A 25,627-nucleotide genomic window follows, 5' to 3' on the forward strand; every position below is an offset into this window, starting at 1 on the left:
AGCTACCCTCTATATCTGGAGGCATTCTGCTCTATCCGCAACCTGAGGATGCGCCATGACGTGGTAATGGCAACTATAAAAACAGACAAAATATTTCGTTATTAGGCCTATGTGCCGTAATTTTCTTTATTTGGAGTAGGTCTAGTATTCTATATCGCGAACAAAAGCCTATAAATGCAAAAAATAAATTTGGAATAAATAAAGCTGCAACATAATAGATTGGAGTGGGGTTAGTCGATCACTTGCGCTGGGTCATAGATAAGAGCGGGTATTAAGTTTGTTGTACTACAGATTCAATTATTTCGTATTGATCAGTAATAGGTCTACAATAAACAGTTGAAAGAAAATAAAAAGCAAAGAAACAACTTAGAATTCATATTTACAATTGAAGTGACATTTATATAATATTACGTTTATTGTGTTTAATAGACCTCACATCACCGTAAAAATCAGCTTGTTACGAATACATACAATAAAAATGAATTTGAGGGAGGCGAGATATGGTGACAGAGACTGGATTAATCTTGCACAGGATAGGGACCGATGGCGGGCTTATGTGAGGGCGGCAATGAACCTGCGGGTTCCTTGAAAGCCATTTGTAAGTAAGACCTCACATCAGCATTGTAGTTTGAGATTATTGTTTGTTGTTTAGTCAACTGTCCTAAGACAGGTCTGGACCCCACAACTGACACCAATAAGGCATCACTCATGAGGCAACTAGGCCAGGAGATAATGGGGTATGGTGGCCAGTTCTTTTTCCCCTGTATTGCATACATCGACGATTAGCTACATGTACACTAATCAGACTTCAGATGCATACAAACAATTGTTCTTTCTCTGACACATATTGTCAACTGAGATGTATTTCCTGATAACATGTACAGCTGTCAAAAAAAAAAAAAGTGGCCGCACTCGTGAACAGCGAATATTTTCAAAGTCCACTTCGGGTCGCGGCGATGTTACACGATGCATGTGCTTGTACAAGCAGTTCTCGAACTATGAAAGTGTTCCATATCTACGCCTCGTAGACCAGCGGTAGAGTGCTTGTTTAATGATTCAAAGGTCGTGGGTTCGGGCCTTCTTCAAGTTTTCATTTTATTTTTTAATCTTTCTTTAGCGATGTAAATGATATTCAAATTATCATTTATATCCAGTTATCGTTCTTTATGGATATCACGTTATTTATATTTTGTTATCGTTCTTTAGAGATATGAATAAAATTCAGGTCATCATTTGTATTCTGTTATCGTATTATAACGATATGAATAATAATTATTATTGTATTTCCAATGGGGGTAAGCCGTATTTTACATATGTATGTTAGGGCTATAGTTTTATACACAAAAAAGATAAGCATAAAGAGAAATGGAAAAGAAAATTAAATTAGCTTACGCGATGTAAACAAAACATAAACAATCCGTAAATTAGGCATTGCGATTGCAAAACAAATATCAGGTATCAATTTGTAACATACAAAAACATTAATAACACACATACGTAACACTTCTATAACACAAATATGCAGCTTTCCGTACCATACATCATAAATTAATACACAATAGTCACACAAACACAATCAAACCATAATTACGACATTGCGACATCAAGCATCACATAACTGACTCACATACATAACAAATCAAGCATCCGTTACAACACATACACTTCAACATAATAACCACACTTTTAAAAGTTACAAATTTGGCTCCAAGAAGAATAAATAGGACACTGTTACTAATTACTATTCTTCTACATTTTCTTAAATACATCTGTAAGAAATCTGTGAAATTCCGATATGAATAATATTCACGTTTTTTATATTGTTATCGTTCTTTAGCGATTTAAATAATATTCAAGTTATCATTTATATTCTGTTTTCCTTCATTAGCATTATAAAACAATATTCAAGTTATTTATATTGTTATTGTTCTTTCGCAATATATTAATTAAACAAATCGATATTTATCATTTATATTTTGTTATCGATCTTTAGTGAGACTGTATAAATAATATTCAAGTTATTTATATTGTAATCGTTCTTTAGCGATATAAATAACATAAATTTAATATTAGGTTCGGAAATATCCAGTTGCATAATACTGGTATTAGTTTTTCTTTTTGTATTATTACATTATACTATCTTGAACCACAATAAAATGAAAATGAGTAACGAGGAATTGAACCTGAGACGCTGACATCTAAATTCCGACGTTCGTCCGCTGAGCTACGAGAGCAAAAGTGTGGAAACATTTTTGGAAAAATTGGCCCAATCACACTCTAAGATCTTCTGATGATTCGTAGAAGCTAGTCCAGGATGCGGGGGGCAAAGGCTAATTGAGATTTCCCGGTCTCTGACCGGGTCAAACATCCTGATAGAATTAATATTTAACCCTTGCCGTGACTTTCGGTGAAGTCCGGAGGACCCAATTAGTCAAATCCACTCTCCTCATCTCCACGCTTGGGCCCCTTCGAATTTAATAAAATGCGAAAGAGATTGTGGTGTGCGGAAAGCAACGGGATGTTACCGCATTTAGGCCTATCCTTCCTAAGAAAACTGCAAACATGAACAAAGAAGCTTTTAATAGAAGAAGAAGGATCTTCTGCGGACCTCTGGAAAAAGAACTAAGGAAGAGACTAGTGAAGTGCTTTGTGTGGAGTGTGGCATTGTATGGGGAAAGAACATGGACATTACGACGAAATGAAGAGAAACGAATTGAAGCATTTGAAATGTGGATGTGGAGAAGAACGGTGCGTGTAAAGTGGACAGGCAGAATAAGAAATAAAATTGTGTTTGAAAAAGTGAGTGAAGAAAGAATGATGCTGAAACTGATTAGAAAGAGAAAAAGGAATTGGTTGGGTCTCTGGTTGAAAAGAATAATAGACGACATTAGGATATGTGGATCATATGCGGAGACTAAGAGGAAGGCAGAAAATAGGAAAGATTGGATATTGCTGGGTTTGCAATGTAAGACCTGCCCATGGACAGAACATTTATGTGTGTATGTTCAGAATGCCTGGAATATCGTGTCTAAGAACAGTCGCTATTTGCAAAGACTAGTCAATTCCATGCCCACTCGACTGCAAGATGATCGAGATAAGAGGAAGATAGACTAAATATTGAATTGTGGCCTTTTGTTTTGTTTTTTGAACGATTAATTGTTGAATGTTTTAAGGCCGACGCCAGTAAATTTGTTATGTTTATGCCACGAAAGATATTTTATTGAGAATAAAATCTTTTTTCTTTCCATTTGCAGCCACAATATCATAATGATAATGATAAAGTCATGGCATAATATATTAATGAACCTGATGTTAATTACTAAAATAATCATAAAAGAGAAAGGAGCCATTATGTCTAGTTTGTCTCTCTCAAAAACAGAACAAAAAAGGACATAAAAAGCACGAGGTTGTAGTTGAACGCAGGACCTCATGAATAAGACGCCAGAACGCTACCATTATGCTATCGAATAACACACAGTATACTTCAATTATAACTGTAGATATCAGGCAACGTGGTCCAACAACATGTAACATCGCCTGTCTCCGAATTGTAGCGAAGATACCCGAAGGGAACTTTGATACAGGAGAGCGGCCACTTTTTCTTTTGACAGCTGTACATGTACATTATCAATCAGAACCTCAATCAGAGGTAGTAGCTCGGGATATATTATTTTTAATTGGGTTATTTTACGACGCTGTATCAACATCTAGGTTATTTAGCGTCTGAATGATATGAAGGTGATAATGCCGGTGAAATGAGTCCGGGGTCCAGCACCGAAAGTTACCCAGCATTTGCTCCTATTGGGTTGAGGGAAAATCCCGGAAAAAACCTCAACCAGGTAACTTGCCCCGACCGGGATTCGAACCCAGGCCACCTGGTTTCGCAGCCAGACGCGCTGACCGTTACTCCACAGGTGTGGACAGCTCGGGATATGGAACAAATAAAAAGTGATCCAAAAATATGTAACATACAACATGACCTGGCCCTTCTTAGCCTACTAAGATTGTATAAGTATAAGTATACCTCTTCATAGAACATCTTGTTATTCATCATATTTTACAATATCCACCTCGCGTCAATGGAATTCCCTGTCACAAAGTATTAGGGGCTGCAAGACAATAAACACCTTTAAGAACAGCTTAAAAGATAACCTTATTAGCATTTCACTCCAATCATACTGATTTAAACTATCACTGACTACATTGTTACTTTTTTCTTTAGACATCATCCTGATTGTGCTGTATTTTAATTGTCTCGTAATAATCTCTTTCTATTATCTAATATTATTTGAAATATATTAACATTCTATGTATTTTAGTTTAATTCTGCTACACAGTTTATTTCAGTGTTTAATTAATAGTTCATAGTATTTTGTTGTTTAATTTGTAAATAACTTTTGTATACATGTAACTCTCATCTAAATCAAATTGTTGGATTCTTTGTAAGTTCATGCATATGTATATACACTTTTTGCTGGTTGAGTGGAAGAGAAGGCCTTACGGCCTTAACTCTGCCAGCTAAAATAAATTATTATTATTATTATTATTATTATTATTATTATTATTATTATTATTATTATTATTGTATTAGGCCTACAGAATAGCGCAGTGATTCCCAAACTGGGAGTCGTGTAAAGCGCTGAGGGAGTCGCGGAATGATTTACAAAAGAAAACAAAAAACGCCCTATTAACATGCACATAGTGTGTGTTCAGAAACAACATTCAACATAAACTTTCAGTAATCACTTAAGTAAAAAATAATGTTATTAATGCGATAAATTTGCCTGTTTTTCAGAAAGTATCTCTCAAATTTGGACTTTGTATTTGATACATAAGTTCAATGAGATTTCTCGTCTTTGTTTTGATGACAATCACAGGCGAGAAGCTTATTTTGAATAACTATGACGTTACAAAGGTTAGTCTACATTATGCAAAAAAAAAAAAAAAAACTACTTTCAACATCCCATCTGTAGGCACGTACATATTTAAATGAATTTGTCCTTTTGTTTTTAATTTCAGCAAGTTGAACGCAAGTAACTGAAAATGGAATAAGTATCCATCTTTGACTGTCGTATTGTTTTGAGTGCCTTTCAGAAAATAGTGAGAAAAAAAATCTGTTGTTTAGTGAGCGAACTTAATTGCTAAATTTCCCACGCGTTTTTTAATGCACTGGAATGTACCACATTCTTCTTGTCAAGTGATGTAGATCAGAAATCAAGTTTCTTTATAAAACATTCATTTTATTCCTGCCTGTTTGGCCTTGCAAACTCGCACTATCCAAAGTGTTTAAGTGTTCGAAAATATCAGCAAAGTACGCTACTAGAAATTATCTTCATGTAGTATTTCATGTCATTTTTGCAAGGTAGGCTATTTTTATGCTTTGGTCATTCTTTTGGCGGTTTCCATTAATTTTGATTTTATAGGGCTTTGTAATTTTCGAATGGGGTTAAGTACTCTACTTGAGTGTTAGTTGAAATACCTGAGGGGAAAAGATCTTCGGAGAGGTCAAGGCGTTGATGGGAGATAATATTAATAATATGATGCTAGGGACTGGATTAATCTTGCTCAGAATAGGGACCAATGGCAGGCTTATGTGAGGACGACAATGAACCTCCGGATTACTTGAAAGTCATTTGTAATTAAGTAAGTAAGTTAAGTACCCTCTCGCCCAAAAGTGGGTCGCGCCTTCAAAAAGTTTGGGAACCACTGGTATAGCGGGCTCTTCAAGAATATATGATTCTTTGTTGTACCTCTTCCTCCAAAATCCATTTTCACATACTGGGCACTATATTTTGCACAAAATGTTTATTTAATGATTTTTATACATGGTCCATGTTTCTGATGCCTACAGGATATCAGGTTTGGTCTCACAAGTGTAGTAGTCATTGCAAAACCAATATTCTCCTATCTTTCCTATTTTATACCTTCCTCTTAGTTTCCGCTTAGGGAAGATATGATACTTAAAATGTTTAGCCCAAAATATGCTCTATTGTCTATCAACTTAACACATTTTATATATATTACAATTCAATGTTTCTTTCAGGTTTATAAATTACCTAATAAGTGAGAAAGGTGTATCCAAGAAGCAGGTACATTTGATGGGATTGAGTCTAGGGGGGCAATTGGTCGGTTATATAGGAAAATTAGTTCCTGGCCTTCGAAGAATAACAGGTATGTATTATTATCTTTATTGGGAGTAACGTAGGCCCTATAAAGAAATATCAACATAACCTGCTCATCTCACTTGATGCTGTAATTATTTTTAAATTATCACCAGGCCTCGGTCTAGGGTCACCGAATCACCAGATTGAAGTTTGGAACGCACGGAGTAGTCTATATATGACGTCATGACTCGTGGGGTGGTTTGACACTGCGAGAGTACAGTTGGTTTCGTAACAGAGTGATTTACCGTTTTTCTTACTGCTGCTTGGCGTGGGTCCGTGCAATCGCTATATGTACTTGAGATTCTGTTAGTAAAGAAGTATATTTTATCTTATATCATTAAATTATTTATTTATTTATTTATATCATTATTTACGTATCCATATTTGTGTTAGTGTTAATACTGCTGTTTTTAAAATTTACAGTACCGGGGAACATGTCAAAAATTAAGAGTACCGTCATTTCCCATAATTATGGTCCTGGAACACAACTATGGTCCACGATACAACCAATCAAACAACATTGTAGAAGTAACATAGACCGTTCGTAGATAGCTGCAGTGACTTGACTTCAAATTACAGTACAACAAAAATATAGATAAACGAGGTACTACGTTATGAAATACAAAATTTGAATGGTTGTATCGTGGACCATAGTTGTGCTCCAGAATCATAGTTATAGGAAATGACGGTACCAAGGGTTCTCTTCAGGACGAATTTATAGAGAAGTTCGGAAAGGAATATTTCCTTGTTAAAGGGGGAAAAAACGCTAAGCAAAAACATATAAGGAGAGATAGAAACCGATTCTTTATGAAAAACACTGTAATAGCGAAAGGTACATGGAAAATATTAACACCTTCAACAACAATATCAGGCATAGAAAATCAAATTATTACGTATACTGTTAAAACACGCAAAGTACGAGTATAATGCATATTGAACATGTAATATTAGGCAATTCTTTTCTGTACTAGAAATGCACTGCATATGTTACATAATTATGTAAACGTGAACATATATTTTGTGCCCTACTGTGACTGAATGTTTACATGTTAAGGCAAGGAGTAACTGCGCGCTCCATCCCCCTACTCCCCTTTATCTGCACAACACAGTCGTCCGTGCGTTCGTAACTTCAAGCGTTTCGGTACCTGGACCGAGGCCTGGTTATCACTAGACTTGTGGAATTGCCACGAGAATCGTAAGGTTTACTACGCACGCGGTATAGACTGTATGAGAAGGGGCTGTGCAACGGATGGAGTATGCCTCTGATGTAAACACTGAGCAGTATACTGCGGTTACAATAAAACTTGTAACCTGCATTCAAGAAATATAATGAATGATCATTGAAGTAAGAAATGTCTAAACATGTAAATACACAATTATTTAATGTAATATACTCACATCATCCTTGAATATGTGCATTGCAGTGAAGAGTTACGTACATGGTCACTTAAACAGTTTTTATATTGGGAAAATGTACGTTCAACAACACACGATGTAATACGTGCATATTTGAAGAACGAAAAGTCACTACGTTTTAGTACACCAACTTCAGACGTCTTGTCGTGACTTGATAGTACATCATTTATAATACGAATTTGTGAATAGGCAGAATTTTTAGCAATAATGTTTCTCAACTTACATTTCACTTTTTCTGAAATTAGTGAATTGTTATTTTGGATAACGGTTTGTGATACTTTATATACTATATTAAGGGCTTCTGAGAGTTGTAGATTAGACGATTCTAACAGGGTGATGCTTTTGGACACGATTTTAAAATTAGAATCAATGAACAGAATATCTTCCAATAGCTGTTCAGAAGGCAATGATTTTACAGCTGCAACAGCGGAATTGTCTGTGCTATCCAATGCATCAATTACCTCCATTATTTTGCCGTAATATTTTGCATAATAATTAACAGCATCCAACCACGTTTTCCAACGGGTCAAGACTGGCTGCGGGGGTAAGGATATTCCAGGGGCAATTGTTTGGAACAACAACACACTCATTGTAGTATGTTTGATTGAATTCTTGTCTGCACTGAACAAATGTTAAGCTTTGACTATTCCAACCACAGTAATGCAAAAACAAGTGCTTACATAGATATACATTAGCTGTAGCTGCTATATCTATTTGGACCGGTCACATCTCTTAACATGTACTGCTTATACTACGAGACCGGGCGGTCGCTCACCTCCTCTATACTACCGTACTTCGGCAATCTGATAGCATGCTGCATGTGGCAATTCAACGAAGTCTAGTTAGCAAACATTCTGATGTGGGCAGATAAAAAGGTTATTTTGTTTTTCTCCCACCATGTTAACAATGTCAAAAGAAGTGATTATACAAATGTTGGTCACTCGACCGAAATTATGAGGCCGTCCAGAAAGTGATTTTTTTCTGGGGGCGTGCACAGAAAAAGAAAACACAATTGCATGGAAAGATTTATTTAAACAGATACAGCAATTGTTGCGCTATTTGTCAACATATCCCACACTGGAATTGAGACATTTGTCATACCATGGGATCAATTTTTGTATCCTTGTTTCGTAGAAGTCATCCTCCTGGAATCGGAACCAGAGTTTGACAGCCGTCTGCACCTTTCTATCGATCCCATGATATGACAATGTCTCAATTCCAGAGGAGAATATGTTGAAAAATAGTTAAAAAAATTGCTGTATCTGTTCCAAAAAAATGTTTCCAATTAAATTGTTTTCTTTCTGTTAACGCCCCTGGCGAACATACCTTTTTACGACTTTCGTAATTGTGGTCGAGTGCCAAAATTTGTATAAGCACTTCTTTTGGCATTATTAACATGGTGAAAGAAAAATAAAATAACTCTCTGTCCCCATCAGAATGTTTGCTTGTAAGTCCACAGGACGCTTTCATGGGTACCTATCCAGGAAGCCACAAATTATTATTATCTGCTTACCAGAATTAATTACTAAGAATAATTGTAGTATTGCTCGTAAATGCACTTTAAGTTCAAGAGTTGTCATAAGCTCCTGGTAGTCACTGATTTTCGTCATCACTGAGAGAAAGTAATGATGATTCATATACTTTCAAATAGGGGTGAAATAAAACATTCTGAATAACTTCATTGCCCATACTTTTTTCTGGTTTTCATAAATGATCTTCCCCTCTAATAAAAAGATGTAGGTCATCCCGTATTATTTGCAGATGATACAAGTATAATAATTACAGCCAAAATTCCAACATATTCCAATCTTCAACCAAGGTAAATCTCCTCAAATATATGTGGTTGGTACTCAGCCAATAAATTATTATTAAATTATTGTAACAAATCTAATTTAAATCCTGCTCAAACTCAACCTCGCAAATTTCAAGCGCAGTAATTAATAAAAAGTAGATCCCTAATAGAAACAACAACCAAATTTGTTGGCTTACAAATCGATAATGTGTTAAATTGGAAAAATTATATTAAAGAAATTATCTCCAAAGAAAATTCAGAATGTTTTGCTATTAGATCTATGCAAGAGATAGTAAATATCAATACCTTAGAAACAATATACTTTGCATAATGAGTTTTGGAATATTCTGAGGAAATTCTACAGATAGTAACAATATATTCCCACTACAAAAAAGTAATTAGGATAATAGTAATGTCAAATCTAGAGAATCGTGTAGGATCATTTTAAAAAAATCCCCATGGCTTGTCAGTATATACTTTTTTCATTAAGAAACTCCCCCGTATATAATCGTGAAAACTTTGTAACTAATTCAACAGTTCATAGCATATATATTCGTCAAAAATGACTTTCGTACTCCATCGGCAAGTCTATCGTGCTATCAAAAAGGAGTGCGTTATATGACAGTAAAAACTTTTAATAGCCTCCCTATGAATATAAAAAATCAAACTCAAAACATAAGATTTTTTTAGGGCCAAATTAAAGAAGAACTTAATTTCTCACGCCTTCCATTCTGTAGGTGAATTTATGACATTCAACAATACTGTATGAAAATTTCTGTCTTGTACTAAGTATCGATACTAACCCCTTGTGTTGTACTAGTGCAGGCCCGGGCAGCAAGAGCGGATTCTACTCTCTCGCGGGGAGCCATATGATTTCTCTTCATCCCCTTTCTTCCCCGCCGAAAACCGCGCAGCGTTGATTCAGTGACGGATGAATATTAAGCATCCCCGTTTACAGTCTATACGCCATTTCATGCAAGTTGAGAGGATTTGAAAGCATTTCCTTCCCCTTCTACTTTCTCTGAGTTAGTCAGCGACAGCGTAAAAGATATTTCATACAAGTTTAGAGGATGCGAAAGCATTTATTTCACTTTACGCTGTCGCTGACGAACTCAGAGAAAGTAGAAGGGGAAAGAAATGCTTTCAAATCCTCTCAACTTGTATGAAATGGCGTTTAGTTCCGCTCCCGATGCCCAGGCCTGTACTAGTGTATTGTAAAACTCTTCTATATATATTGCAACTAGAATATGACTATAATTAAGACTTTGTAGTATTCTTAAGATCTTATTTTGACATGTTCATATTCTAGCTGTGAAGCGATGTACGAATACGAGTAACATGAATGCCCATACTAGATCTATATTAATATCTTTACTCGGAGGTTGTAGCGATAAAACGAAGCTGACAGTGATGATTAGGTTAAATTGATTAGAAGATGAAAAACGAAGGTAAGAGACAGACAAATCCTGAGCCTGCATATTACTGATACCCAACTGTACAAACATCGTGAGAATATCGTCTCATGCATGTTGCCAGATAGCGGGAATTCTTTGAAATATACGGTAGAATACGCAATTTTTTTTATTTTATAACTTTTCTTTATTATTTCTTACAATTTTCCCAATTATGGTGTTAATTCAGTATAAATTATCACTTCCAGGCATTTTCAAATTAATACTCCTTACACGAAATATTTTTCTTTGTGTTAGAAGAATGTATCTTCGACTACATCAATGGAATGTTCCAGTGTCCTCATTTCTACTTTTAGGTATTGACCCAGCGGGACCGATGTTTAACGATTTTGACTGTGCAATTCGTCTTTGCAAAGGGGATGCAGAATTTGTGGAAGCTATACAAACGAATAAACATTACGTCTGGGGATTAGGAACATACCGCGATGATTGTAAGTATAAAATACAGAACGTCGTACTTTCATTTCTCTTTCCCTTCTTCTTCTTCTTCTTCTTCTTCTTCTTCTACCTCTTCCATCTCTTCTTTCTCTTCCTCTTCTTCTCGGAGCTAACAAAGTCCGTGGTGAGTAGTGGTGGTTGCGATATTCACAAAATGACGTACAAACAAGATAGGAACATAGAACCTAGTCTTTATTGACGAGAAATAACTTTCTGCTTCCTTGTAGGCAATCGTACTAAATACACCGAATTTATAGCTTGAAACTTACCACTTCAATCGTTATCTGACGACGACAATATTACTCCTCTTCCCCTACTACTAGTCCTCCTCCTACTCCTGCTGCTGCTGCTCATGTTCCTGCTCCTACTTCTACTCCCCTATTACCCCCACTACGACTACAACTACTCCTACCACTCTTATTCCTCTAACACTCGAACTTCTACTACCTCTCCAACTCCTCCTACTCTCCCTACCTACTACTATTCCTATCCCCTACTACTGCTACAGACTTGGACAAATTATTAGACTAAAACGTTTTCCTTGGAAACATAATAGGCCTATAATTCGTCAAATCAACTATCAGTACAATTCACAGAGTCTCTATTGTTGTAAATACAGTATGATCGTTTACATCTTCCGGTATATTTTTCCAGTAGTTAAGTATATTTTGTCTGGCTGTGTTGGTTTTAATTATATAATGCAGAGCAGACGATATTCTCTGTCTGTTCTCCCATGGCCTGCAAGAAGACCGGACATGAACGAAATGGAAAATCTGTGATCTATATTGAAGAAGAAAGTGAACAAAAAGAGGCTTACAACAAAACATGGACCCATTTAAGCACTGTCTGATATCTGGCTAAATGATGCTGATATTCAAAGAAAGTGTCAAACTTTGGTTTACAACATCCCTGACAAAATCAACATCTTAATAAAGAAAAAGGGAATGTTCACAAAATATTAGTAACCTCTAGACTCAATTTTCTATTAATTATTTCTGTGCAAAATACATTTTGTTTATTATTTCTGCCGATAAATACAGCTTTGTTGCATATATAATTTATTTTTTTATTTATTTTAGTAGTTTATTTTACGACGCTTTGTCAACATCTTAGGTTATTTAGCGTCTGAATGAGATGAAGGTGATAATGCCGGTGAAACGAGTCCGGGGTCCAGCACCGAAAGTTACCCAGCATGTACTCATATTGATATTGATATTGATATTTATTTGTCATTCAACTTTACAATTCACAGTTATGGTGGACCTTCACATTTCTGTTTTTCGATCCACCATCCCTTTAATACATATAACTCTTTTCTATTAAGGTATTCTTTGCCGAGAATTTCTTTATTGCTTTCTAATGTTCTATTATGACTGAATTGCTATAGGTCCTTCCCCCTCTATCCTCTTCTATTCTCTCCCTCCTACCTAGACTGTTTCCCTTCCATTCCTAAATTTCCTATTTTATTACCCCTATCCATATATTTATTTCGATAATACTCCTACAGTTATAGTACCCCTGCTACTACTCCCAATCCAAAACATTGAAAAACATCAAATATCTAATTCACTTAAATTACACTTCCAATTTCTCTCTCATTCTACTTCACATTTGTTCAGATATCATTGTATTCATTGTTTGATAGTTTATCTTATTACACTCTTACCCTATCTTCTTACACTAATACTTTCTTCTCTGCTCCTTTTCTTACACTTTTGCCACCCCTAACTTTTCTGCACTCACTTTTTAGCACTCTTCTTCTTCGCTATAACCTCTCCAACGCCCTATCTATTCAGTACTCACAATCACTAATATCTGGTAGTCGCTTCATTCCTACACTCGTTCTTCTCATGTCTTCTCTTGCATTTCCTCCATTAGTCTTGTCTATGCTCCTGACCTCAGACACTACCAGTTGTTTCCCTAATCCTTCGTCCGCAGTGTTTTATATCTGCCTCACGTTATGTTTTCCTCCTTGGTTTATTCTGGTCAGCTGTTTCGTACTCGAAGTAGACGTCAGGTATCGTCATTGTCCATCTCTCGTTTCATTGATATTGAAGTTTTGTGTCGTATGCATTTTTCCATTCTTCCTAGCGTGCTGCCTTGACGTACGCATATTTTCGCGTCCATTGGACCTCCGTTTCAATGCGCCTTGATTCACCTGGCTTTGCTAGATTTCGGTCCGAAACTCTGGTTTGTCACAATTCTTTCCACAGTATTCGAGAACGTACACTTTATCATTGATTTTCAATTTATCTATGCCTCAGACTAAGCAGATCTTTCCTCTGATTCACTTTTACACTTCACACGTCTTAGTTTGCACTTCCTTGTTTCTTTACTATCACATGACTCGCTGAATTTTTATATGGTTTCACCTATTTTCTCGCACATCTTTTTTTTTTTTTTTTAGTTCCCTCTCCAAAACCTCCACGATTTCTGAACTTGACCCTCTGCGCTCTCGTTGACAGTTGTCCTTAAATATCACATAACTCGCTGCATTTTATATAAGTTTCGTCTACTTTCTCGCGTATCTTATTTAGTTCTCTCTCAAACATCTCCACGATTGTTGATCTTTGACCCTCTGCGCACTCGTTGTCAGTTATATACTCGACTTCTTTCTTCTCTTCCCCGCAGTCCCTTTCGTAACTTCCCCTTTTATCTGCACTCGCAAAGACTCCTTTCCTTATACTCTCCATATTCCCCTTCGATGATTCTCCTATTATTCCCAACCCTGGACTCCTCTCCTTCTCTTTCCTTCTTCTTACCTCTATTATCCGCTCAAACGATTCATAACCATCAGTAGCTCCCTCTTCTTCACTAGACTCATTCATCATTACACAACTTAAACCTTTCTTTATCTTCTCATTCGCACATTTCTTTGCTGCTGTAGCCTTTATGCCACTCTTCATAGAAGTGTACTTCTTCCTGTCTGTTAGCTTGGTGATCCGTTTTTTGCTCCCTGGTTCAATGTCTTCTTTCTGCGTGTGACGTCTTCTTGCTTCGACTCCTGATTCATCATTTTTCGCCGCATGCTTCTCGTATTCTACATTAGCTCCAATGTTTTCTTCCGAAGCCAGTTGAACTGTTCGCTTGATTTCCTTCTCTACTCCTGCTTTCGATTCCCGCTGCGCGTGTTTGTCAGTCTGCCTCTGATGTTTCTCTACCACGTTATTTAATCCAAATTCCGGATGATTTATATTCTTCTCACAAAACTCCAGGTCATAGTATCTCCCGTTGACTTTCAGTTTATCTTCATATATCTTAGCAAAATTTCCCTTATTTCTAGCAGCTATCATGAACGGTATCAGCGCTTTGCGTCTTCTTCTTGTTTCATAGTTTACGTCTTTTTCAACCCTTATTTTCGTCATTCTTAATTTTCTTAAATTCCTTAAGATAATGTCTCTTGTTCTCATGCTTACGAAAGAAATTAAAATAGGTCTAAATCTTCCTTTCCCCATTCTATAAGTCTATTCAATGTGGCCCACTCTCACATCGATACCAAAAATCTTATCGCACACGTTGCATACAGTCTCATATGTATCCATTCCATATTCATGACCCTCTTCTTCCACCCCGAAGAATATTAAATTCTTCTTTCTTTGCTTATCTTCATAATATTTTATTTTCTCTTTCATTTGCTCATTATCCCGTACCAGATAATCAATCTTCGCACAGATGTTATTTATTCTGCACGTCAAGCTTCCTGATGTTATATCCACTTGATTATTCGAGTTTCCTGTACTGTTCTGCATTTGTAGTCCTCCATTCCTAGCTTCATTTCTCCCCTTCTTTATCACTTCTCGTTGTAGCACTTTTTCCATTTTCTAATGTACCTTCCGCTCTATCACTCGTTCGTAGGTCAATGCCTCTATACGCTGTTCAGACTCCGCTCCTTCAGCACACGTCCTTACTCGGCTAAAACTCGTTGATGACTGCATGTACTCATATTGGGTTGAGGGAAAACCCCAGAAAAAACCTCAACCAGGTAACTTGCCCCGACCGGGAATCGAACCCGGGCCACCTGGTTTCGCGGCTAGATGTGCTAACCGTTACTCCACAGGTGTGGACTATAATTAATTCAGTCTATAATTTGTCCACGTCTGTATTTCTCCTATTCCTACTAGTAATGATAGAGAGATAATAATAATAATAATAATAATAACAATAATAATAATAAAATAATCCACCGGTATAGTTTCGAAGTAACGAATATTGGACTCATACTCCCAGGCTAAGCTTGTGAGGAGATTCGCATCCCTCTTGAACCTATTATCTGGTTGGGTTTTCCGAGGATTTTCCCAATTGAAGAGTGTGATCTCAAACGCGTTCAGTTCATTTTTTTTTAAAGACTGAGCTAGTTTTTTTTATTCACTACTCTACGGACTGAGTGAGTTTTCAAGTGACATGCACAATAACACAAACTTTTAAACAAGGATTGGCGTTGTTTTGGAGTAAAATAAGCTTAAAATATAATGATAGAGGTCTAAAAATAATCATACGAGTCCTCTAGAATCATAACTCACAATATCCCAAAAAATTGTTTTTGGCAATTAAGCAAAAACATGTCACTAATTATCATTTTGCAGTAATTATTTCAAATATGCCAACTTTTATAATATCATAAATATCAATGACTGTTTTTTTAGTAAAATATTTTGTTTTATGTAACTTTATGAATTATTAAAGAATATTTTTGGATACTATGAGTTGAGTTATGACTCTAGAGGCATCATATAATTATAAGTATAAATCATAAAAATGGCTACATAGATTGAGCGAGATTTGGAGTCACACTCTTGAAATTCACTTAAGTAGGAAACTATTTTCTTCTTTTGTTGAGCTTCAGTTCTCATAGTCGCTTCATAAGATTAAAACAATATTCAGCATTGGTGACAGCAGGTCATATATATATATGTGATCTGAGGTGACAGTTACACCAAAGGCCTTGAGAGTTCTGTCGACAATAGAAAATATAAAAGACTGAAAATACTGCTGTTGGTCATGAAATCCATTATCATCTATAATGAGTCTTCCTTCTGCTTAGAAAATAAATGATCTGTACTCGTATATTTTTGTTTTAATATTCCAATAGACGATGTGAGCTTCCTAGTAAACGGAGGTTATGACCAGCCCGGATGTGCTTATTTCATGGACGATAGAGAGATACAACATTTTATGTCTGGAACGTTTACCCCAATTCAAGGTAAGATTATGTGCAGAATAAAATTTCTAAAGGGCCCCGTACGAATTTTGATTCTATAATCTTCGTAACTGTATTTTAGAAGCGTAATGAAGTTAACATTTGTGGTCCCAAATAAAACAATAGCCCAAATTTAGAAAACTAAATTTTACAGGAGAAGTTTTATTTGAATTATTCGTTTCTGGATTGCATCTTATTAATAACTTTTAGGTTATAATTTTACGTAGTCAAACTTCATATAGCATTAAAACCCTAATCTGCCTGGTTTTCTGACATGTGGCGAATTTTTGTAATTTCTTCAACATTTGTTCAAAGCCAAATAACTTCAAAATATTATTTTCATAACAAGGACTGGAATGTCAGTGAGTAAACTAAACAGTGAGAAATTGTAAAAATAATCATTGTTGCCAACACAGCGACTGGAAAGTACTATATGTACCTGTGGTACCATACGGTACCGCTAGGCAGATTCGGGTTAAGTTTTTAATGTTTGTGTGTTTGTTGAATATAGAATAATTAAAGTTTATTTAAGCTTGACTTGGAAAGTTTTATTTTTAGCTCTTCTTTCTTACACTGAATTAAACTTTGCTTCCTTATACGTATACCAAATAAACAAACATTCACATAAGCAAACAAAACGCCTACATAAAATGTATTTCAGGCAAAAATAGCAAATTAGGTTATGTCTAAACATCGATTATAAGAAAATTCCATAACATCATAAAAATACTGTAATAATCCTAGTCGTTTGTCTTTCGTTGATGAAGAATTTTTCCTCCTTTTCAAGATGTAAAGAGCTGCTGTATTCTTTTCAATCGAAATTTTGGTATCCAACTCTTCACATTCTCCACAGATAAAAGATTTGACGGTCAAATGCATAATTGAAATTATTGTGAAAAAAATTAAAAGCCGCATGCTGTTCTATATTCAATATTTTGTTCTGCATGTGGACATAGTTTTTCTCGTCACCACAGTTTTTCATTATGCTTATTTTGTCTCCATTCTGCAAGCTTAGCACTTTTTTCAGTTGAATTTCACAATCATGTTCACTCGAAGCTTCGTTCAGCTGGGGAGTGCTCTCCATTTTCCAGACTTGTCAATCCAGTAACTGAGGAAACGCACGATCCCAAGTTGGTATTGCCGACAACGAAACAATGACCGAAGTAATAGTCTTTAAATACTGTTACATGGGAACGAAGGATGAAATGTCACAAACGTGTATAAAGACATAGATTAGGACCAGGGCTGGGGGTAAGCCTCTCTCTGGGCGCCTCTCTCATAGAAACAAGCTGCGGACAGGTGGATAGGAACGATGAACAACGCAGAGGTTCTGTGACGTGTCATTCACAATGCGTGCAAGACGTGTTTCGCCTACATATGTACAAAAACAATACATTTAATTTTCTGTTTTTAACAAATGAGGGGCTTAGAACAAAAAGCAGGTAAGTGACGGAAACCTAGTTTTGAGGAAATTACAGTTAAAGTTCAACATGCAATGAAATATTATACACTAGTCTGGTGAAATGATGCCCATATAGCAGCAGTGCACAGTGTGATCACTTACCTGATTTTATCCCAAAGAAACATCATTTGGGCTACCACAACACGCACTTACCTAATTTTTTTTAATAATGTCACTTACCTGCTTTTTGTTCTAAGCCCCTCAATGTAAATGTAGCTTACACACTGCACGGCACTAATATATTCATATGTCCACCTTCAATGTACATTGTACAATTAACGAGAACCTTGCCGGAGCCCGGAATCTGGAACGTGAACGTTAACTGTGAATGCTCACATTTAAATACATTTACTTTAACAATATTTCTGTTCTCATTCTCGTTGTCGTTTCCGATCCCGGTTTGTTGTGGACCAGCCTTAATGGGATGCACATGCAGGCCCATAAGAGAAGAAAAATAAAAAACAAGTGAAGATTAAAAATTACATAGGCTTACAATAATACAGACAAAGAAAAATTTCTCGTATTGCATTTGTGAAGTATAGGTTTCCTATTTAAACAGGCCCCTCATACGACTCCCTTTATTTAAAAGAAATCATTTCACTTGTTTTATGACGTATTTTAAGACATTGAAATAAAAGAGCACAATATTTAACCACACCACGCATTTCTTCGTGTGCCAGTCCGCAGTTTGGGAAAGTGGTTTGGAAAATTGTGCTCTAACATCATAACTTGGTACAAACCTAAAACAAAAATGTTCTTTAATTTATATGACTTAGTAGTGCAAACACGCTTTGGCGCTACAGCAAATGGCGCTATCGCAAGTGGCGCAAATATGATGTACCGTCACAAATATGATCAATTCAGCACAATGAAAAGCTGAAGTTAGACTTCAAACGTCGAAAAAGAATATTTCGCTATGTTTTCCTTCCACAGATGCGCCATATTCTCTCATCTGCCACCATTTGAAAGCGTTATATTACTACGTCGAAGCTCTTGCAAACCCCAATTGTACATTCTGGGGTGTGAAAGCAGATACTTTTAAGAGAGTCGTAAGGTAAGAAGATGCACAAGATTTTTTCTTTTTTCTTTTGTGTGTGTGTGCGCATGCCAATACATACATCCGGAAACAAAAAATGACCGATTCTGTTACTTATTATCTGCACTAGTAAATATAAATTGATGTCTTTCATTTCTCCAACATATTACGCATTTAGGCATTTTTAAAACCAAACTAAGTATAATTATTAGGGACCGTATTCTGGTCCAGGGCGTACGGAGATGAGGTTAGCTGTTCATAGACTATATTGACGTAACGTTATATTTGGCGCGTGCCACAGCTACTTTCAGCGAACACTTGCATCTTGTTTGTGTTGTGGTTGAAGTTCTATTCATGGTTAAATGCATTATAGTCAGAACGCGAAATCCGTCAAAATCTGAAGTTTCTAGGAAATTCAGATTCTGACAAAGCTCTTATGAAATTCTAGTTTTCACTTACGTAATTCAGTTACATCTAGAAATAACTGTGGCTCTTTAGGAAATTCTAGTTTTGACCAATATAATTAAGTTAGATCTAGAAATAATTTATTGTTATTAGTAAAAACCCGTTGTAACGATTTCAAAACGCGAAATCCGACAAAACTCGAAGAAATTCAATTACATCTAGAAATAATGTATTACTAAAAAGATTCTAGGAAATTGGTACTCGCACATGAAAATTATTATTACTATTGTCGTTGTTATTGAAACACAAAATAGTTTTATTACACAAATAAGTACGCTATGGGATGCTTAAACATTACTATCTTTGTTGTTGAATTATGAATAATTACGTTACAGAACTCAATATTATTATGACTATAATTATGTGTGTGTATTCCGCCTTTGATAAGCAAAGGCGGAATACACACACATAATTATAGTCAAATTGTGATAGCTTATCGGTATACCTTCAACATGAAATTCAATATTATTAGTTTTTGTCTCACAAGTCACTTGTTGCGACAAGACAGCCTATTGTGACATTTAGAGTTGCAGAGAATTTTTTCTTCACTCACAAGCACCACTTCAAAACTTTTTTTTTATGCAAACACAACGAACGAACCCTTGTCCGCTTCCGATGACTTCTTTCTTTGCTGCAGTCCTCAGCGACATTTCTGTATCTGGCACCTGTTCTCGTGTCAAGGAAATTTGAGGACATACATCAAATTCGGATTTGAAAGAAAGTGTTATGTATCGGGTGTTGATCAAATTAACTGCACTATCAGTTCTTAAAGTTCACTGAACCTACCTTCAATATAGTTTATTCAAAAGTCCATCCTTTGTTCCAATGTTATGTTTTATTTAACGACGCTCGCAACTGCAGAGGTTATATCAACGTCGCCGGATGTGCCGGAATTTTGTCCCGCAGGAGTTCTTTTACATGCCAGTAAATCTACTGACATGAGCCTGTCGCATTTAAGCACACTTAAATGCCATCGACCTGGCCCGGGATCGAACCCGCAACCTTGGGCATAGAAGGCTAGCGCTATACCAACTCGCCAACCAGGTCTCCTTTGTTCCAATTCTGTACAAGTCGTAGTCATTTCTCTCAAGCGCGACTCCTGTGAGGTTTCGGAAGTTGACCTTTACCCGGTCGATATTCGGAATGCGTATTATGATGTTACCTCCTATACCAACTGCAGGATGCGTTGCATCTTACTTGTAATGGTTACAACGGGTTTTTACTAATAACAATCAATTTATTTCTAGATCTAACTTAATTGTATCAGTCAAGATCAGAATTTCCTAAAGAGCCATAGTTATTTCTAGATGTAACGGAATTAGTGTTCTCTCAGAACTAGAATTTCCTAGAAACTTCGGGTTTTGACGGATTTCGTTCGTTTTCAACTGGCATGTCGTAAACTGTTTCCTTCATGGCACCACAGAGGGAAAAAATCGCAAGATGTGAGGTCAGGTGAACTATAATGGTCATGTTAATGGTCCACTGCACCCAATTCACACCTACAGTAATACTTAGATGCTTAGCTCAACTTAGTTTCCAGCAGTAAGGTTGAACAACAGTACAGTACAGTATTTTGATTCCTGTTTTGTTTGTAAACATGAATGTAAAGAAGTTAATACAAGCTTTTAATTATAATAAAAATAAGATCTTGCGTCAGTAACTGTGAACAGTGTGAACAGTCCGTTTTCATTGTAATTAGACTGACTAAAAATTTCACAAAATCGCAATTTGAAAGTTGATGCATGTAGCGCCGTAGCAAAGTTTCTGCAACTCCCGGTTCTTAACCTAAAAATACTTAATTTTGAACACACTTTTCACTCTGAAATTTTCTGTACAGAGTTTTTCAGTTGTATAATTGTTGCAAGTGTATATAGTTACATCAGATAATAACGAATAAGAATAGTACATTATGCAATGAGCCTATAATGGTAGTAATTAAGACGCGAGTATGTTTGTTTATGAAACGAGCGCAAGCGAGTTTCATAATTTTCATACCAGCGTCTTAATTACCATTATAGGCAAGTTTCATACGACTTTTTATGCTCGACTATATTTCTAACTTGAAATTATTCATAAGTATTCATGTTATGGTTATCTAAGTGCAGAGCGGAACTGACCTTCTAAATTGTGAGATGTGCGCAGACGCGAAAGTATTGATTTTTCCCGAGGAACGAATGTCATTGACCTTGATATAATCTAGAGAATAACATGAACATTAGTATTGATATAACCTGGAAATTGATTTAGAATTGAAAAACGAGATGACAAATTGAATTTATTTGAATATTATTTACAATTAACGCTAATTATTATAGTAACAGAACATAACCTTCTGCGACAGTATTGGAATTCCAGCTCCGTGACGTTTCGTTAATTGTCTTTCGATTGCATATCCGAGAATAATCGATACTTGCGTTTTTATAATGATACAATGATGATTTCTCATTGGCTGAGCAACTGAACTATAATGAATAGGTGTACTTTAATGAGGTGCATTAAAGGGCTACTACCAGGTGTATAATTACTACATTTCGGCATGATCGAGCATAAAATACGTTAAGAATTTTTTTTAAACCAGAACAGACTGCAAGAAAGGGATTAATATTACTAATGAATCTACCAAATTTAACACTTTGTTTTTTCCAGTCAGCTGACATTTGGTTATGGAACAAGCTACGTTGTTGACTCTAATGGCTGTGATTTTCCTACTTGTTTGCCCATGGGAATTGAAACCATAAACTATCCAGGAGCCAGTGGGGCCTATATAGTGCCCACAAACACTAAAGCGCCGTACTGCAGTAAGTAATATGCATACTGTCGGTTTACTTAAAAAACCTCGTAAGTTCAATTTTTTCCCGTGTTGAAATCTGTGTATATTGTAACTTTTATACAAAATAAAAATGTAACTTCATTGTTTCAACAATAGTCACTTCCAATAATTTAGTTTAAACTCTTCCGTCAACAATGGGATTTCCACCCCACACAGTAACACAGTATTCGTTATTGCACTCCACAGACGACAATGACAATTTACTTGGATTATTGAGAACAACAATGAACTGTTAATCTTAACTAATGTTCACAAAGCACTATTTACAAAACAGAACTGTTAGTTCTCAGTTCACAGTTTGTTTGCCTTGGCTAATTCTTCTAGCTCAGTCACTCGAGTTCACAATATCTCGAACCCCAGACCTTCAGAGACAATCCGCTGAACTTCGAACTCAGGTCCCCCAACTGCGGTCCACTGCACTCAAACTCAGGACTTCCGGCTCCACAGTTACGGACACAACTCAAGTCGAACTCCGGTCTCGAAGCTGGCTTCACTGCTACGCAAGACTGGCTGGCTTGCTGTCCAAAGACTACAACAATAACTGCTACTAACTAACTTGCGTCTCTTCGGGAAAGTACGATGCTAGAAATTTCAACGGATATCCAGAATATGGCACCTCCCGAATTCTCTGGATTTCTCCCCTCAGTCGCAGGCGCATTATTTCCACTCTCTCTACGCCACAGCACATGCCCTAGGAAGCAGATGCGCGCGCAACTTCATTTGTCGCATCGCCCGATCCTTTCACGCGCGCTCTGCCCTCTTTGGGACGCGTGATCGACTCTCGGCTGTCACAATATTTTGAAAGTGCGTCTGATGATTACACCTCGTAAGTCTTCAAAGGTTTCTATATTTTATAAATAACAATGTTGTTAGCTAGGGTATAAAAAGAATAAGAAGTTATTTTGCTCTCCCGTACAATTTCCTGAAACGTAGTTACAAGATTGTCGGAATAATCCAATGATAATCTGATGTTAATGAGAAGAATATAAGGTACACTGCTGTGCTGAGTGGCCTGAACTTTCGGCTTATCAAGCAGGTAGTTTAGAGTCCCACTAAGGCCTGGGATTTTCCATTTAAAAATCCATAGTGACACGACTCATGGCGGACAGTTAGGGTTTTTCTTTGGGTTCTCCGTTTCCCCACGTTAGGAATCAACAAAATACTCCCGAACTCCATTCCACTATCATTCCATAGCATATCACTATTACAGGCTGATTTAGGAACTAGCGGGGTAGCCTGCTCGAAACTTGGATACTCAACAAACCTTTGTGTAGTCAGCTAGTGTGGGTTAGGGATGCTTCCAGCTGTAGGTTAGCAAAGGTTATTGCAAAGGTAAAATGCCTTAGTTAAGACGCTCAAGCGTGTAATGTTACAGGGCACAGTTGAGTACTGAACTGATATTTTCACTATTAATATAGACAGCATTACATAATTGTCTAAAATAGGCACAAAAGTGACAAAAACAGTGTATTGAAAGGCACTGCAATTCCAGAAGGTATACAGTTTGTTGAACGTAATCCAAAAGAACCAGTACCATCATAATTTGAAAATTATGTATGAATTTGTGTACCAGATGGTAAAATTAAGAAATAATCATTTTATGGGATTTCTATAAAATTGCTCAGCAAAATACCAGATTTTCAATGGCGAGAGACATACACAAGTCAGAAAAGTCAGTCAATAGGAATATTTAGTATTATTCTCATGCACCAATAACGTCATGCGTTACTGAAAGAAGCTTTTCACGATATGCATGTAATGAAATTGAATGCCCTCCCGCGCTGCTACAGCTTACCGGTGAGTCTAGCAATGGATTGCGTGCAATCTGTTCCCCGACGTCCCTGCATAGTGCGGTAACTTTTCGCTGCCTCTCTCTGTATATACCCAATGTGCTTTTAACTTCAGGTTTCATGTAGCTGGAATACGAAGCCTAATAAAATTAGTGACTGAAGTTCCGGCATTTCTTCTGATATAAATACAAAGACATATAGGCATTTCAGAAATATATAATAAAATAATATAATGGGCAATATAAAAAATAATACGCCTATTATATTATATATACACATATACATATATACACATGAATATACAAATGTAACATTGTAAAATGTCTTTGCAGAACGAAAAGTTACATTTGTTCGAGTCAAATTTCTGCACATTTAAATGACAAAATTGAAATTCTTTCAATCATTACTGTCACAATACAGTATACTGCTCTCTTAAATTGACTAAGCATATTGAGAACTAAATCAATGGCTTTCCCAAAATACGCTATGAAATGGTTCATGTAAAAAAATTTTGCCTCGAAAAGGAAACAAAAAGCGAACAAAACTGTATGAAAGTTTTTGTTTGAAATATCTCAAAGAGTAACTCCCTGAAATTAATGATATTACTTACGGTTCACTCTGTATAAATAAATATTCTAATTTAACACAAGTAAAGACGGACTTGCTTTTAAGTGGTTTTCATATCATTTCAGCATCTTATTCTGTTTATATAATATAATGCTGAGAGCAAACAACTTGACAAATGATATTGTTTGTTACAGTTTCTGCACCATCGAAGTCTGGGAGATAGGAATCTGCAATTTACGAAGAAAATGTATTCAAATGCAAGAAAATGTATTGTTTTTAATAATGAATTCTTCTTCTACTCATATATTCTTGTTATGCTCTTATTTTCCTATCTTCATTCTCCTTTCCTTCATCCTTTTGTCTTATTTTACTTTCTTGTAATTACTTCCTCTACTCTATTTTTGTACTAAAACGAAAGGCTCTAGTCTGGTTTTTCTTATCAGCATATTTTTTTTTTTAATTTGTCCAGTGACGCTAGCTTAATAATTTTCTTATGGTAGTAGTTACAAGATAGTTTTTCCTTCTACGGGGTGTTCAAAATGTCACCGTGCACTTATATTCTCAACTTACAGATTAATAAAACTTGAAAATGATGTCTACGATTATTAATACAGGCCTGGACCAGTTTTCTTTTAACTGCAGTTCTTGTTATGATAAGCTCCCTTTATAAGTTACGCGGTTATTGCAGCTTGCAGTTCATAAAGTGTCGTCGGCTATTTCGATAACCTGCACAATTTGCTGCTCTCTATGGATAAAAGTATGGTAGTATCATATCTGGGGAGCGTGGAGACCATAGGTTTTTAGAGATAATGCGTTCTCGGTCAAAAGTTGTAGAGTTATGTCAGCTTTCTGTGAAGTGGAGCAGTCTTTCTGGAACTACGCTCACTTATTTCCATCTTCAAGCTGATCAATGAAACTGCATGAACGTCAGAGCAATATGTTCACTACTGCTCGTTTCATTAAAGAAAATAGGGCCAACAATCCAAACTCCTGTTTCA

The 25,627-nt window shown here is 36.2% G+C and overlaps 1 protein-coding gene across 1 annotated transcript in view; it reads left to right on the forward strand.

Moving 5' to 3' along the window:
- Window positions 1-24,933, forward strand: part of LOC138697873 (phospholipase A1-like) — a 51,562-nt gene extending 26,629 nt beyond the window's left edge. Inside the window, exons 5-10 of the mRNA XM_069823460.1 lie at window positions 6,044-6,171; window positions 11,141-11,275; window positions 16,372-16,482; window positions 18,875-18,995; window positions 22,089-22,240; window positions 24,824-24,933. Coding sequence (XP_069679561.1) covers window positions 6,044-6,171; window positions 11,141-11,275; window positions 16,372-16,482; window positions 18,875-18,995; window positions 22,089-22,240; window positions 24,824-24,852 — 676 coding nt within the window. The 3' untranslated portion in view covers window positions 24,853-24,933. The remainder of the gene's footprint in view (window positions 1-6,043; window positions 6,172-11,140; window positions 11,276-16,371; window positions 16,483-18,874; window positions 18,996-22,088; window positions 22,241-24,823) is intronic.
- Window positions 24,934-25,627: the final 694 nt, after the last annotated feature.

The sequence above is a fragment of the Periplaneta americana genome, chromosome 1 (assembly GCF_040183065.1).
Source record: "Periplaneta americana isolate PAMFEO1 chromosome 1, P.americana_PAMFEO1_priV1, whole genome shotgun sequence".
Classification (NCBI taxonomy): Eukaryota; Metazoa; Arthropoda; class Insecta; order Blattodea; family Blattidae; genus Periplaneta; species Periplaneta americana.